The sequence below is a fragment of the Pyxicephalus adspersus genome, chromosome 11 (assembly GCF_032062135.1).
Source record: "Pyxicephalus adspersus chromosome 11, UCB_Pads_2.0, whole genome shotgun sequence".
NCBI lineage: Eukaryota > Metazoa > Chordata > Amphibia > Anura > Pyxicephalidae > Pyxicephalus > Pyxicephalus adspersus.
In genome coordinates this window covers 59,896,084-59,912,906 of record NC_092868.1, presented here as the reverse complement: position 1 = coordinate 59,912,906, position 16,823 = coordinate 59,896,084, and the positions used below count along the sequence as shown (strand labels likewise).

Sequence of the window (16,823 nt, the reverse complement as noted above, 5' to 3'; positions counted from 1 at the left end):
ACACACAGGGCAGTGCCAGTAATATTGGGGGTGATAGATGGCACACAGGGCAGTGCCAGTAATATTGGGGGTGATAGATGGCACACAGGGCAGTGTCAGTAATATTGGGGGTGATAGATGGGGACGGGGGGCAGTGCCAGTAATATTGGGGGTGATATATAGACACTCAGGGCAATGCCAGTAATATTGGGGGTGATAGATGGCACAGAGGGCAGTGCCAGTAATATTGGGGGTGATAGATGGGGACGGGGGGCAGTGCCAGTAATATTGGGGGTGATAGATGGGGACGGGGGCAGTGCCAGTAATATTGGGGGTGATAGATGGCACAGAGGGCAGTGCCAGTAATACAAATCCGTGCTTCTGTATGGATTTAGGATATGGCGGTCTCTCCTATTATGTTCCCCTTATGTTATCATGTCGCCCTTTCACATACAACACAAAGTCTGTATGGCAGCATTAGGGTGACCCAGTTCTGGGCTTCGGTTGCCTTCTGCTTTCAGATCTGGGCACATTATTATTCAGGCTGATGGAGAATCCCTGGGCTTGCAGCACCATCACAGCTGTCCATGCCTTGCTCTCTCCATGGGCCCTGTGTGTCTGGGGCTCTATCAATGCTTTGAAGCTCACACAAGTTGAAATAAGAGAACAATGTGCCCTGAGAAGCCAAGCCCTCCTCCCTGCCTTATGGCTTCCCCTCCCATTGCTGAACAGCTGAAAGGATTGTCTTGTGGCAGAGTTGCAGGGTCAGGGCTTGCAGTACAGTAGCTGTGTCTGTAATGTGTTCCTTCTACCTGGACAGGGTGTGAATACAGCAGAATCCTGTGCTGATGATGATGAGGAGCCCAGGTGGTTAGTGCACCTCAGTATAGAGACTTGGAGAGCACCCACCGCCTGTCTCTGCAGTCATGGAGGGAGGGACTGAGGCTGTGCTAGCTGCTGCTTTCCCCAGTCTCCACGCAGCACCTTCCTCTGCAGCCAGGATGGCATCAGGGAACAATCTGGAGGAACTGGGAAGGTCAGTCATTCATTTTTTGTGTCCTGGGCTTTGTACTGTGGATGTGCTTTGTATGGCAGTCTATGGAGCGCACAGGCTGCATGCTCATTGTTTGCTGTTTGCATTCCTGTCTGTGGGAATTGAGTAGTTTGGGGGAGGAGAAGAGGCATGCATACATTATACTCTGCTGGCCTGGGTCCCCCCTTGTTTACCCAGTTATTTCTATGCATTGTGTAAAATAGAACACCTGGGCTATAGAGTGCTGAAAGGTCACCATTAACCCTTCTCCTCCCCATGTGTGAATCAGGCAGGAAGCAGAGGGCTTGTGCTGTATACCATACTGCAGGTGTCTCTGCAGCACAGCTGTCATTTCCATTCACAATGTCAGGATTGTGTGTGCCAGGGTACCAGATCCTCTGCATCCAGGCTGTGCACATTGCAGGGGTATAAAGCCTGGCAGTGCCATATGGAAGTAGCATGATCATTGCCATCAGCAGACTGCCATCCCCTGCTTCTCATCATAGAAACATTTCCAGGTTACATATTTTATTGCTCTAGAAAACATTTTGACCTGTTTTGCCTTCACAGTTTAAATTGCATTTTGACTTTTGATATGTACTCCATATACTAGAGGTGTTCCTAGAATTCAGGAGACAGTCAGTCAAATCTCAGAATTCAGAGCACATGTACTTCCCCTAGCAATATTACAAAGGGCTGAAATAAGTGAGAGACCAGCTGAATTGTTTGTATTAATATTATTATTATTATTATTAGTAGTAGTAGTCTGTTAGTTGGTATTAGTCTAACTTTGCCATGATTTGTTGTCATTCATAAGTGTGAAAAGGTCAGAATTGGAAATTTGGGTGATGGGTGGAAGGGGTACGATAATGTTTACAGCCCATGTGTCTGGGGGAGTTGTACCCTCAGTCATTTATTATGACTAATAATATATGGAGACAACGCAGGAGCCTCTAATTATACACATTTGTAACAAGCTGTACTGCATGTCCCCGCATGTACACAATCTGAATGTTTTACTGCAACAAATCAGCTGATTCTGTATAGGTGTACTGGGTACCTACGCCCTCCTAGAGGTGCTGACAGCACAGCAATCACCTGATGGCAACTGCAGAACACATGAGCTGGGCCGAGGGGAGGACAGAGCCGAGGGGTGATTGAGACACGGGCCGGCGGATGATGGGGACACAGGCTAATGGTGGGATGTCCTAAACCACACATGGGAGGAAGGATTGATATGAGGTAAAGAAAGTCAGGCTGATGGAGGACAGGTATGAGCTGAGAAAAGATGGACCCAGTCCGAGGGAGGATAGAAATTGGCAAAGTCTCCTAATAACATCATTGCTGGTGTATATATATGATAAAAATGGTCACCATCCCTATAAGTAGCAGTAATTCCAGCCACAGACAATCATTTCCTTAGAGAATCCTCAGTCTTTCTTGGAGTGTGTAGGGAAGACTTGTCAGAATCCAGAATGTTACATTGTACCATAAGTCTGTGCCACCAGAGTGCTCCTATCAAGGTAATAATTGCAGTGTTCTCCCCGGCCTCTTTTAGCTGGGCGCACCACCCAGCACTTTTCAGTACCCGGCTCAAAAAATTCCTGGATTGAGCACTGAATTGTAATTAAAACACCAAGGTTTGACGAAGATAACACGGTGAACCGTCAGGGGGGCAATGCTGTGTAGTCCGGTAAAGCTATGAAATGCTCATGGAATCTGGGGGTATATTGCTCTATTGAAGCAGATTACTTTATCATAGCTCTCTGCACTCTTTCTCCGGTGCTTTATAGTTTTATATTGCTATTATTACATTGATAAATCTCCTGTGCTGGTGCACCTTCTGTGTTCTTTATACTTTTTGGTCTTGTGTTGTTATCATGTAAAGCTTTACAAATACAAATCTGCCGAGTTTGTGGCCGAGGAGTCCGATCGAATTGCTGAAGTAACTGATGAGGCACGGTGGCTCAGGGGTTAACACTCCGGCCTTTGCAGTGCTGGGTCCTAGGTTCGAATCCCAGCCAGGACATTATCTGCATGGAGTTTGCAGGTTCTCCCCGTGTCTGCGTGGGTTACCTCCGGGTACTCCGGTTTCCTCCCACATCCCAAAAACAAGCAGTTAGGTTAATTGGCTTCCCCCTAAATTGACCTTAGACTACATTAATGACATATGACTATGGTAGGGACATTAGATTGTGAGCTCCTTTGAGGGACAGTTAGTGACACGACTATGGACTCTGTACAGCGCTGCGTAATATGATGGCGCTATATAAATACTGTATAATAATAATAATAATAAGACTCGTGTACAGTTATCTTCCCTTTTTTTCATGGCTGAGGTGATTTGTTCAATCAATCATGAGCATGGCACAAATCTTGTACTTTCAATCAATATTTACTAACAAATCATTGCTGTCCACATTCAGAATGGGTCAAAGTAAAAGCAGCCCATGAGGGCCAAGACATTGATGCTTCAAGTTTTATAATGTGGATTCTCTTCTATCATTATGGCAATTGGCAAACTCCATTGGGGATAGATGAATGCCATGGCACATTGACACTGATTCCTGAATTTATTTTATATTTATCCTTGGCTGAGTATTTGTAATTCTGTAGTAATCATACAGAAACATGTAGGCCTCCGCTGGCCCGGGTCCCTGTGTGCAGTTCTGTGTCAGCCGAGGCCCCAAATCTCAAATATCCGGGGTCATCTCTACTGCAAGACGGAGCTATGAGCTGAATAATAGGAATCCATGCACTAATATCCAGGAAGATTGGACTTTATCAGTTATAAAGGATCTTCTCCTATACTAAGCAGTCCATTATTAGCGGATTTGTTGTGACCGATGGCGCGACCTTTGTTAGGAACGCTGGTGGAGAGAAATTGTTTATCAGGGAATATAATCAAATTTATAGTATAAGTGACATGAAAGAAGAACTCTCCCATGTGCTGACATCACACACTGACCACATATATATAAAGTCATCGTTTATGATTCATTTTATGGTCTAAGCCTTCCTCAGTCAGGAAACGGGGGAAAGGTTTGCATTGTGGATCTTGTGACGTCTCCTCATCAGAATGCCACGGCTGTGTAAGGTTGAATCAGGAAAAACCACTTTCCTTTGGTCTGTGTGATTAGCATGACAAAGAACTACAGAGGACACTACAAATCTTGTTGTATTCTAGTGATGTCAGATCCTGGTCACAGATTCCTGTGCAACCAAAGCGAGACTGGAGTTCCCAATAAATGGTGAAATTTCTGCCCATAAGTTTTGTTGTTATCCAGTACTTATATAGCACCCACATATTACACAGCGCTGTACAAAGCCCATAGAAGCTCACAATCTAATGTCCCCCATAAACATATATCTTTAACATGGTCCAAGGTTAATTTTGGAGGAAGTCAATTAACCTAACTGCATGTTTTTAGGATTTGGTGGGAAACCCACAAAAACATGGGGATAACCTGCAAACTCCATGCAGATAGTGACCTGGATAGTGTTTCTAGCCAATGAAATAACAGATATCTGTCATGTGTTTCTGTCAATTCCATCCAACATTGGATAGGTGTGAAGTTGGGCAGTTTATGTTTGGCGTGAACCCCAATATTTCCCACCGCGGCTTCTCGGACTTACAGGGAATGTACCGGACAGATGAGCGTGAGGAGGACAGAGGGCTGCGATATCGCATGCGGTCACCATATCGCCAACAATGCAGCCTTGTTCACACACAATACAGGCGGAATCTGTGGGGGAGAGTGTGGAATCTAGGCCTTATGTACTAAGTCCATTCAGCCCCAATAACAAAGAGCTCCAAGCTGTATTCTCTGCCTGTATACTGTCACTTAAGTAAACCTAATCTGGTCCTTTGCACATGGAAATTGCTGTAACAGCGGCAGTGTATTCCCTACTGTCCACATTCACCCTTTGCATTTCTCAATGTGAGGCCACATGCAGCATTATTGCAAGGGAGAGCTATCATTTCTATTCATCCTTTTGTTGACTCATTGCAGAAACACAAACTAAACGAATATTGTGTAAGTAAAAGAGTCATGTGTATTTATCCTTGAGTCTTGGTTTCATTTGTATGATTTCCGGATCTGTGCAATATTCCAGTATGAAACAACTCCTGTGCTTCTGTATTACAGACCGGTCACTGCTGCTCTCTCCTCTTTTGCAGGGCCACTGGTCTTGTCTCCGCCCCTTCCTGTAGATTTCTGTGGACATCCTGTAGTGAGATGGCCTACTGGGTCCCCCTCATGGCTCTGCTTTCTACACGGCTATGTGCAGCACAGTCATGGCTAATATTTGGAAATATTGGCCCATTTGGGGTCTGTCTGCCAGTCTGACAAGTCCTGGGACATTGGTGGAACTCCAGTTTGCCCCAACAAGCTTATTTACTAAGGGCGAAATGACTATTTTTTTTTTGGGAAATACAAATATCTAAACAATGTTTCCTGCTGTTTTTTGTTTAGGAACAGAATGTTGGTTCTGTAGCAGATATCGGTTCTTCTCATCCATTTCATGTGTCCTCGAGTCAGTAAGTTTGTAGTCGTTGGGCCCTTGGTCTGCGGATGTTTCCGACACTTTACTGCTGGGACACAATTTGGAATCTTGTCATTCTACATGTTACCTCTGCATACAGCAGTTTTGTGTTCCTTTTATATATAAATAAAGCTGATTGTTGTTAGGACCCCCGGCTGTGTTATACACATTGTTACAACCCCAATAACTTCATTTCTGGATTGCTGTAGATTAAATTATTGTATAGACTGAGTAGAACCCTATAGGTATTTCACCCTGTATAGGTATAAGAATCTGATGGAGTGGATGGCAGGGCCGAGTTCTATCAGCTTACAGGACAGAACAGATTTCCATTACTAAGCCAGGCGGGCAGCTTTGTATGAATTACAAAGACGGAGTATTTAATGATATAAATAAAATGTTTATTATATTTGTTTGTGCCAATTACCGCCGGTATTTAGATCTATTTCTTCTTTTAGCTCTGAAGCCTTTTCTGTTCTCGGCATTTCCTGGTTTCTTATTCTGTTCAGGTAAAGGTGGAGGATTGATCTGTAGTCCCGGCTGTTGTTGTCATATTAAACATTCTGACATGCTTGTGTTGTCTCATTTACATCCAGAGATCTGCTATTTGTTATGCAGACATTAATGACCTTCATATAATGAGCTGTTTGATCTGCAACCCAACTGGACACAACAGAGCCAGAATTCCACAGACCACTTACCTGCAACTGCTTATTAAACTGACTGGACAGTGCATAGAGCAAGGGACGGCTGTGGGTGAATATGGATAGGATCTGTGTGAATAGGCATAGACTGGAACCTTCAGACCTTGATTTGGAGGGACTTTCTTTCATATCCAAGCCCCCTTTTTTGAGTTGACCCTCCTTTTGGATGATTGTGTGTGTTATTTGGTAATAAATCTTTATCCAAATTTTTACCATTTGTTAGGTTGAAAAGAGAAAATAAAGGAAACCTGGATGTGAAGAAAACTTTTTTTTTGTTTTAAAGGATCTATAGCAAACCAATGACGGTATAATGCAAGCTTGTTTCTGATTGGTTGTTCTAAGTTTTTACACGTTTTGTATTACTGAATACACAAGGATAAAGAATCTAATATTGAACAATAATCTAAGTAAATTATCAGTGAACTAAAATTTTACTTTGTATCTGCTATGTTATAGAATAATGAAGTCCTCGCTGCATATGGAAGAAGATGACTTTGTTCCAGAGCTGCCACGTAGTATTCACCCCCGGGAGAGGCCGGACTGGGAGGAAACAATCAGCGCTATGGTGAGTCTCCTCCATACACCGAATGATGCAAGGTTGATGCACTGTGTTTGTAAGACATTATTATTTTTTTTTAAACAGCATTTTTATAGCACCAACATATTACGTAGCACTGTACATTACATAGGGGTTCCAAATGACAGATTAATACAGACAGTGATACAGGAGGAGGAGAGGACCCTGCCCTGAAGAGCTTACAATCTAGGAGGTGGGGGAAGTATCACACAATGGGAGGGGGATATGGAATGGTGGGGAAGTAGTGAGGGTTTAGCAGACAGAAGAAGACGGGTAGGTGAGGGGGAAGCGTTGGGTTCTGAATAGGACGAGGAGACCATTCCGGAGAGTCGGGGCAGCTCTAGAAAAGTCTTGGAGCCGTGCGTGTGATGAGGTTATGAGTGAGGAAGTCATTAGTAGGTCATTGGAGGAGCGGAGAGAGAGGATGGGGAGGATTTTACTATCAGGGCAAGGTAACTGGGGCAAGAAATGTGGAGAGATTTGAAGGCAAAGCACAAGAGCTTGAATTTAGTTTGATTTGACATGTAACTGTAACCTTGGGGGCTGTGTGTATATAGATATATATTTATTAATAATATATATAATATAATATATATATACACACACACACAATGAGCTTTGTTGGGATGAATGAAATGTGATTTATATCCCGGGAGGCTCTTGGGTGCTCCTTCTGTTCATGCATCTCAGGCATGCGCAGAAGAAGCTTTTCTCGCGCGAATAGAAAAATTTGCTGACCTGACACATGCGCAGTGAGATCGGCAATTTTTTTTTTCATCCTACGTCACCAGATCTCGTGCCTGGGTCAGGTGACGTAGGATGAAGAACCAGGAAGAAGAGGAGAAGATGGCGGTTCAAGGAGCGCCGGTTTCGGGACATATGGTGGGACCAGATACAGGACACCCCCGGATGGATCGGACTGCTCTGTGGGATTGAAGGTAAGTGTATTTTTTTTTTTTTGGCAGTTTTGAGTTTGGTTCCTCTTTAAACCTTTCTGCTCCTGGGAGAGATGATGACTTTCCTCTGGATATCACAGGAAGTGTACACAGGACAATGATTACCAGGCTGCACTTATCAAACAATTATAACAAACACATTGATTGGTATCATCTATAAAGCAAAAGGAAGCAAATTAAATAAGGTCAGTGTTGGCATTTCTATTTGCTCAGCCATATTTCCTGCAAGCACAGACACTATGTACATTGTGATTGTCGCTTAGTTATCTGCAGCCCTCAGTTTATTATGGGGGCAGTTGAGGATTTATGTGATGTCTCATTGTAAAGCGACCTGTTGCTCTAAGACTTCCTTCTATTTGAATTTTGTTTTCTGGAGGTTTATTGTTGTATCAGAGCTCATCTGTAGTGACATTCCAGTGATATCTCTTTATTTTGGAGTCTGCAGTCTGGGTTGTGGAATGAATTCCTTGTGGGGCAATAATGTAAAATGATGGCTGTAAGGAAATAGTTCAGATAATTGCAGCTTGCTGAGGAAATGACATTTTATTTTGGCAGTGAAGGGGCATTTACCTGAAATACTCTGAGTGACCCCGGACTGGGGCTCTGCCGGTGATGTGTTAGGTATTAGTTCCATATCCCTGGCTGCGGTTTATTCATTCCTATCCATTCACGTCTCAGGATGCGGCCCTATCATTTCCTGTCCCGGTATTAGGTCGGTAGAAATGTATTTTGTTGTCCAGTGATTGGAATTCTTTCTGTTCTGATCCTTGCATCAGACTCTTTTGTGTAAATTAAATTGATTATTTTCACACACTGATATCAGGAAAAGGGAGCGTTGTTGTGATTGTGAGGCTTTCAGACTGCAGATTTAGAACAGACATCGTGCGGCATGAAGCACAGGTGATCTACCTTTACCTTACCTGCAATCATGGCAATATATAATGGTTGGGCAGGACTGCCGCTTTTGTATCTGGACTCGGTGACATCACCTATGGTCATGCGAGACCCTTATTAAAGGGAATAGATAGAAATGTTGTAACAAAAATATTGTGTTCAGGCTCAAAAGCAACATTTTTCATTCCATAGTCTGGTAAATGTAATACATTGCAGATGAATATGACATATTCACCACTTGTCGCATGCTAGAGACGGATATTCATATGCTGGGAATAGTTGGCTGAATGTTGATCTGCTGCTTTTTAAGTTTATAAGTTGAGAACAGAATTCACCCATTAAGGTTCAAGTGAAAAGTGCTGGATTCACCAACATAGCATTCTCTGCATATATAACGTCATTAATGTGCCATGTATGAAATATTTAATATATAAAAGATATTTATTATAGTAGTACATAATAAATATACATTAGTTTGGTATTAAATAAACATAAAAAGTCCTCTGATGTCTCCTGAAGGAAAACCCATTGTCTATTCCATCGCACATTGATCCGGAGTGATAGCAATCAATGAAATGAAGGAAGAGATTAGATACAAATAAACGGCCCAGACATTTCTGGACCCCAGGTAATTATTAGGGGAGGTGTCTCTCCGTTTTGTCGGTGTTTAGACATCTCTCTGTATTTCTGGCACAGTTGTGAGTTTGTGTTGGGATGGATTGTTATGGTCGACACGCCGGCTCATATATTGTTCCAGCTCGGGGGATTTGCATGCGTCTCACTTCCTGCCGGTCTCTTATCTTCCTGATAAAGGCCTGTGGATTTTTTTATTTTATTTTTTCCGGCTGTCATTGCTGTACACTTCATCTCTGTGACAGAAATTTCCAGATTGCACTGCTGTGAATTTGTGTTTTCTGTATAGGCAGCAGTACGGTAATGAGGGGCTGCAAATGTAACCAAAAACCCAGAGCTGTTCCTCACATCATTACCTTCCATTCCCAGATTTCTGGTCTGATTTGTATGCCTCTCCCCCCGACACAAAATGGCTAATAAAGTGTAATAGAATTGTATGACGATGGTGTCCGGTGGTCGGCCATGTTGGGGGTTGTAGTGTTCTATGTATGGGTGTAATAGAATTGTATGACGATGGTGTCCGGTGGTCGGCCATGTTGGGGGTTGTAGTGTTCTATGTATGGGGTGTAATAGAATTGTATGACGATGGTGTCGGGTGGTCGGCCATGTTGGGGGTGTAATAGGATTGTATGATGAGTGGAGAATTGTCTTGTATGGTCTGTATGGATGAGAGGCGCTCCTGGCGTTGGCAGTAATTTTCCTTCCATGCTTTGTTGCTGTAATTTGGGTTTTCTCACTCTCAGTACTTTATTGGGGTGTTTCAGGGAGATTCCTCGTTTGCAGGCTGATAAAACATTTTACATGTGTTGAGTTTAGAGTAAGTGAAGATTTATTGGCATCATGGAGAGATTATGGGGCTGATGAAAGGCGTCTGTGTATTTTATTGTTGTGTATGTGGAGAATATGAGGAGGATTGTAATGTAAACATTTAAGTGATGAAGCAGAGAAAAGATCATGGCGGAGGAGATATTTTCCTTAGTTGTGTGAGAGCCATCAGAAGGTGCGGAATTCATTTTAAAGTTCCGGACGGTTTTGTTTCCTGACCTCCGCCATGTTTTCATGTCAGATGTGTGCAGTGGTAGACTCTTCAATCACTTACATGGCTATAGCTCACTTTTCTATTATAGCAATCAATCGATTTGATGGAACCATTTATTCCCAGTCTGTAATTGTCCTCCGACTTCCCGTGTTCTCCCGTCCTGTCTGTGTCGGAGTGTCAGTGGGATCAGGAGGAGGAAGCCATGCGTGTTGTACCGTACATACGTGATTAGTCTAGAAGTCTACAGATATAAAATATCATCTGGAACCTGGAATGATTCTTTGCCTCATGGAATGTCGGTTTGCAGGAATTTAGTTTTAATATTTCTGGCCTAGGAAGATTTTCATTGTAGAATGCAGACCGGACTGCTCAGCTGAACCAAACAAAAGCCACAAATTTCCTGTGAAATAACGATAGAATGTATGAAAGTTTGTCTGATGTAATGTATGAAATATGTCCCAGATGACCAGTCGCAGGATTGTACAGCTCACAGCCACGTAGCCACAAAGGTTCCATGCAATATTTACCCAGAATTCCTTGTAGTGGCCAATGTGCAGATAATTGTCAGCAATACACCGGGGAGCCAAGAAGGACATGGAGGATCCCCTTCCCTCCGATTCTTGCAGGATAGAACATTCAGACGCATAACAGAACAATATGAAAGCCGCACATCACTTAAGGTTTAGTTTCTGTGTCATCGAATTTTTGCAATCAAGCTGCAATCAGGCCTTATGGTGAATGGCTTTATCTGCTTCAGTATGACCAACTTACCATCTGTATGGATCCAGTACACGGGGAGATCCGGAATCGGCAGAGTTGGAGCCTTGCTGGGGACACCATTTGGATCTGGGCGTCTTGATGCTTATGTGTCTCCTTTTGTAGCTTTGTTTTTTGGGTTACAAATAAGATCCAATTGTAGCCTAAACCTATTGGAAAATGATGGCGGAGCATTGTGGTTGTATAATATAATCCTCCGATACCGGGGAAATGCTGAATGAGAGTAACATGAAATGTACAGCAATGAACAGGAATGATTTCACATAAACAGACATCAGCAGAGCTTAAAATGCTTCATTTACAAATCCACTGATAATAAAATAATTTCACAGAATTGTCAGCTCCCCACATCAATATAAAACATTTACCATTCATTGCAACCTTCATTGGTGGAATAGACCAATGGTAGCCAATCTGTAACACCTGACCAGGTAGGTCCTCACATACCTACCAAAGGTGGGAACTGGTCACGAGGATCATCCCAGACAATCCGGCACCATGGGAAGTGCGTTACACTAAAGCTGCAATCATGCGGCTCGGGTTATTTGTAATATTTTGTATTTATATTCAGTGGTGACATAATAATTAAAATCAATTTTCTTTTCACTTTTTCTCCTTGCTTGTAGATAAAAGATTCTGTTTTGTTCTTCCTATAAGTTGCCGATGTGCATTCTGGGAGATTTGTCTTGTTAGAAGTATCTGCAACTTGTACAATCTTGAGAAATCTTTGTATTTCTTTCTGCCTGGTTGGGTTGTTGTGTTATGGGGGGATTTCTGTGATTTGCATGGCAATGCTTCACTAAGACCACTGACAGCAGCCATGCTGGAAATAAAGAGGCCCTGTCATACGGCTCTGATCCATGGAGGATCAGACATGTCTATAGAGAGATCCAGCAGCTCTGAGTTTCCTGTATAATGACAGCACAGATCTGCTTCAATATTGCTTGTGTTCACAGCGTCAGATTGCAGATATTGTCAGTGCCGGTCCCAAGATGAAGGCTTTCTATGAATATTGTTCTTCATTGTAATCCATAGCTATGATCTAGGGAGGAACAAAGTGCGAATGTGTACCAATATATCCAAGCAAATAAAACCAGAAGTAATTCTGATCCTCTGGGATCACCACACGGACATTGGGGTCCGGTCACTGATTATTCTGAACATTTATTCAGACGAGGGAGGAGAAGCTTTGTTTTGTTTTCTGTTGTTAAAGCTGAATGTCTCCATAATGTTTATAGTCACAGAGGTCAGTGAGGACCGGACTGATCAGGATATCTAGAAGCCAGAATGATGCCAATAAGGTCTTCACTTAATTCCCTAATCAGCCTCTGACTTCCAGGTTTCCAAGCCAGACTTCCATCTGACCGGTCTCTGGATAAATGATGACATGGGACTGGTTGTACCTGGTGCCGGAAATACTACAAACTGATCAAATGAATGTCACACGGATCCTTGTGTGTTGGGGGAAACTTACTTTTGTATTTCTCTCCTAGCAACCAGCCGCCCCCCTCCCTTCCTGTAATTAGGAATATGGAAACAAGACACTCCCAACCCCCCCCCCCCCCCCGGGAGTGTTATCATGACATAATTAGCAGGTTCTGTCATTTGGGAGTAATTATCTCTGATCTTCCATTAGTTATCATACAACCAGAGATCACCTGGAAAAACAAACCTTAGGGCGGGCATTGATGTGTATACAATACAATCCTGTGCCATATACAGCACCATTGGGTTTTGTATATTCAGCCGCAGCAAGCAGGTTACAGGTGTTTTCTCATCATTATTCAGCTTTAATGAATTCTTTTCACTAAACATTAATTCTCAGCCTTTTGTTTCACTCTCAATTCTTTCTTTTCATTGAGTTCCTAAGAATTAGAAAGTAAAAAATGGATAAGCAAAGGCAGCAGGTTACATCTGGTAGTGGATGTCTTCTATTAAATATTCTGCTATTATATCTGTAAGGAAGGCCTAACGTAACCAGACTCGGAGAGAATGCTACGGAGTTACATGTCTATGGAATTACATTACATACATTACATTGTCAGCAAGTCTCCCAGCTTCTGGTTATATCAAGCAGCAAGATTTACAATGTGAAATAATCTCATGTTTCCATGTTCTGTATATTGAAGGGAATATGTGGAATACTCAGAATATGGCAAAATATCATATAATCCTTTCTCCATGTCCATCTATGGAGCTGATGGGACACTGCTGCCCTCTGGTGGCAGAATCACTTCTCCTGCCCCATGGCATTCCTCCATGCATTTCTCATATTGATTTATTAAAGCTTTCCAAGACTGGAGGGGATACACTTTCATCAGCAAACCTGGAATGGATTTTTAAAAAGTCTTTTGCTATTTGTTAGCAAATATTTTCAATTCTGAACCAGATCCATTCCAGGTTTGCTGGATCCTCCAGGTTCACTGATAAAAGTCTATCCTTTCCAGCCTTGGAGAGCTTTAATAAATCAAACCCATCATGTCTGCATGAAAGTGAATCTACTGGATCCACATGCATTACTGCAATTCTCTGCTACACTTTCATTTATTTTTATAGTATAATAAATTTTTATATTTTTATAGTATAATAAACGCACAGGAAGTTGTAGTGATAGTAACACAATTTATACTTTTACTGGTTTTATAAATTGCCTCTTATTCCTTTACAGCTCAGATTGTCATTTTCTATCATCGTCCCCATAAAGACATGGAGGGGCATTGTAGATTTTCTTTTCGTCTCGGTTGTGTCTGTCTATATCAGTCAGTATTTTATGGCCTGTGGATAGATGTCTGGCTGTGGGAAGGGGTGATATTGGTCGGTGACATTAGTTTTCCCGTTTTAGAATAAGAATGTTTTTAGCAAGTACAGATAATTCCTGTTGATCCCACCAGTAAGTGCTGTGCCGTGTCACTTCCTGTGAGCTTTATAATGAACATTACTAGTCCCATCCGTCCACAAAGCCTGCCTGAAGTTTGGGTGACAACAATGAATTTCTCTATAGACACAGTAGAGGAGTGAGTTGTCTCCCTGGCATAGGAAGTGAGTTACTGGCAGGATCATATATGACAGGTATAATTTAGACTTATATGCAGAATGATTCTGTTTTTGCACAGGGAAAATCCTGGCTGTGAAAATGCTTTTTTTTTCCTGTCAGATCTGGGACAATGATATAGAATTCCCCCATACTGGATGATGGCACACAATAGAAAAGATTACTTACAGATATGAGAAAGCAGAAAGCTGATCCGGGGATTTGTCCAGCGGCAGTTAGAGGTCGGGAAAGGTGAAAGCAGTCGGCTCTATCTGTCACCCCCCCGGTGATAATTCGGGATTATTGAGTCCTCCAGCAGATGTCTAATAATTCATCATATGAAGATCGGTGTAAGTAATGTTGTGTTTCTCTCTGGCAGGCCCGGGGTGCAGATATTCCAGTTCCCGGAGAACTTCCCATAGCCGTGGAACTTCCGATGCGCTCGTGTAGCAACACTGCCAGCATGAAGGTCAAAAATGTCAAAAAGTAAGTTTCCTTTTATGTTCATGTTTTTTACCACAGCAAATCAGAACAATGGGTTCCGTTCACAAATCTAACGCCCGTGGAACCTCATAGCTGACCTTCCACTCCATGCACAGCCCGCTTATTCAGTGTCCCAAAATATATCCCCTCCCCCCTCCGCTTCATTAAACCCTGCATCAAAAAGGCAGCATGAGGAAAAATAGATAAAATATTTCCCTCCGTCTGCCTTCTGTAATGTCCGATCCCAGGGAATGCCGAGCGGCCCAAATATTACGACAATGAATAATACCACCATGCCCCCCATTATAAATCATCCTATGGGGGTGTAATACCTGAACATGTTGCTGTGGCTGGAGGATTCACATTCACTCCTTTTCTCTTCCCCATTCTCAGGTTATCGTTCACAAAGGGCCATTTCCCGAAGCTGGCCGAGTGCGCTCACTTCCACTATGAGAATGTCGATTTTGGCAGCATCCAGGTGAGCGATTCCTCCGATATTCTCTGTAATCTTTGTGATAAGTTAGCAGAGGATATAAATGTATAAATATGATTCCGCTGGGACTCGCTGTCATTCTTTGTACAGGGCTGCCGAAGGTAATACACAATCATAATAATGAGATCTGACCTGTGTGCTATTACTATGATTGGCCAATGTGTGCTGAAATCCAGGCAATCTCCGTCTGATGAGTGATGGCCGACAGATAATGTACACTCCCCGGCCACATTATTAGGTACACCTCGCTAGTACCGGATCCCCCTTTCATGCCGTCATTTTACCCGGCACAGATACAACCAGTCCTGGAAACATTCCTTAGGGATATTTGTCAGCTACACATCCATAGTGGGACTCTCAGGTTCCGCCACATATTAGATAGGGATCATCTGGTGACTGTGTCCGGTGACCTTATTGCCATGAAACCGGTCTGAGATGATTTGAGCTCTGTGACACGGTGTGTTATCCTGCAGAAGATGGGGTCCTAAAATGTTGGACATAGCCAATAATATCACTAGGGGGAGGCTGGGACATTTAATTGATGCTTGCTTAGTACTAAGTGACCCAAACTTGCCTAAATGCATTCACTTGCTGTGATTGGCTGATCAGATATATACATCATTTAGCAGGTGAGCGGGTGTACCTAATGAAGTGGCCGGTAGGTGTATGTAGCCTAGGAGTGGAATTCACTTATCTGCCACCAGATGGCGCTGGTGACTCAGTATTACAACGGTCAAATGATTGGCTGGATGCCTTCATTGCATGAATTGTGAACTTTGTTAGATGTACGGACATTGGTGATAAATATAAAGGAATTGGATGGAATAGATTTAAAAAGTAAAGGAACTATTGTGCTCTGTTTCTTTCTGCTTTCTGTGTTGTGATGTCAGATACAAGCTGATAAATGTCTGCAGTCTGCATTCCTGGAACAAGCATGCTTTAAGTGAAAGAGAAATGTCAGAAATCCTTGTTTACATACTTGTTTTGTATCAGCATTGCAGCCAGAGAAATAACATTTTCCATGGAAGAAGTCAGCATGTTTTCCTTAAAGGAGGTTCCAGTGTTATTCATACATCACAGATTCACTGGGACACCAAATGATTGGTCCGTTTGCTCTCCAATTCTCCGGCACAGCAGCACAGGACCACTTTTACACGGGCCCACAAGATGTTGATGTAATAACGCAGTTCTCATATTCTGACAGTTGTTGGATAATTGCTTTGCGCAGCTATCCATTACTTGTATTTATCTTTGAGGCAATGAAACTTTCCTTGAAGTGTTACCTGTTGAGGCCACTAGAGGGCCCTATAACAATACTGGCACACCCAGGGAATTGGAGGTAACAGCGATTTGTATTATTTGTTTCCTGATGGTTCTGCCATCTCTATATAACCCGCTGTCACATGATTTTACATTCATTTCAGTCCCGGACATGTTTGTTGTACAGAATCCAGGATCTCTTAGCCAGGAACGTCCGCATTGCAATAACTCCGAGGCAAGCAATGCGGCGCTCATTTGTATTCAGCTCTGACGAGTGGTGTTTGGCTATTTGTGGATGTAATTAAGTTTGCAGAAGTATTGATCTGCCTGCAGATTGATGTTTGTAATTCATCCCTCCCATGTCTCTGGTCCAGTAGTAGACGGTTCGATAAGATCTGGTCTGTGGGGGACGCTTGAAC

General features: G+C 42.8%; 1 protein-coding gene across 5 annotated transcripts in view; it reads left to right on the top strand.

The window, feature by feature from the left end:
* The window catches only part of ARHGAP32 (Rho GTPase activating protein 32), a 111,697-nt gene that overhangs the window by 45,300 nt on the left and 49,574 nt on the right, over nt 1–16,823 (top strand). For 3 of the 5 annotated variants that reach the window (XM_072427041.1, XM_072427040.1, XM_072427038.1), the window contains exons 1-4: nt 739–1,015; nt 6,718–6,826; nt 14,548–14,654; nt 15,045–15,129. In XM_072427041.1, coding sequence (XP_072283142.1) covers nt 906–1,015; nt 6,718–6,826; nt 14,548–14,654; nt 15,045–15,129 — 411 coding nt within the window. In that variant the 5' untranslated portion in view covers nt 739–905. Of the gene's footprint in view, nt 1–737; nt 1,016–6,717; nt 6,827–14,547; nt 14,655–15,044; nt 15,130–16,823 lie in introns of those variants that run through there. The other 2 variants (XM_072427037.1, XM_072427039.1) reach the window with 2 other exon arrangements.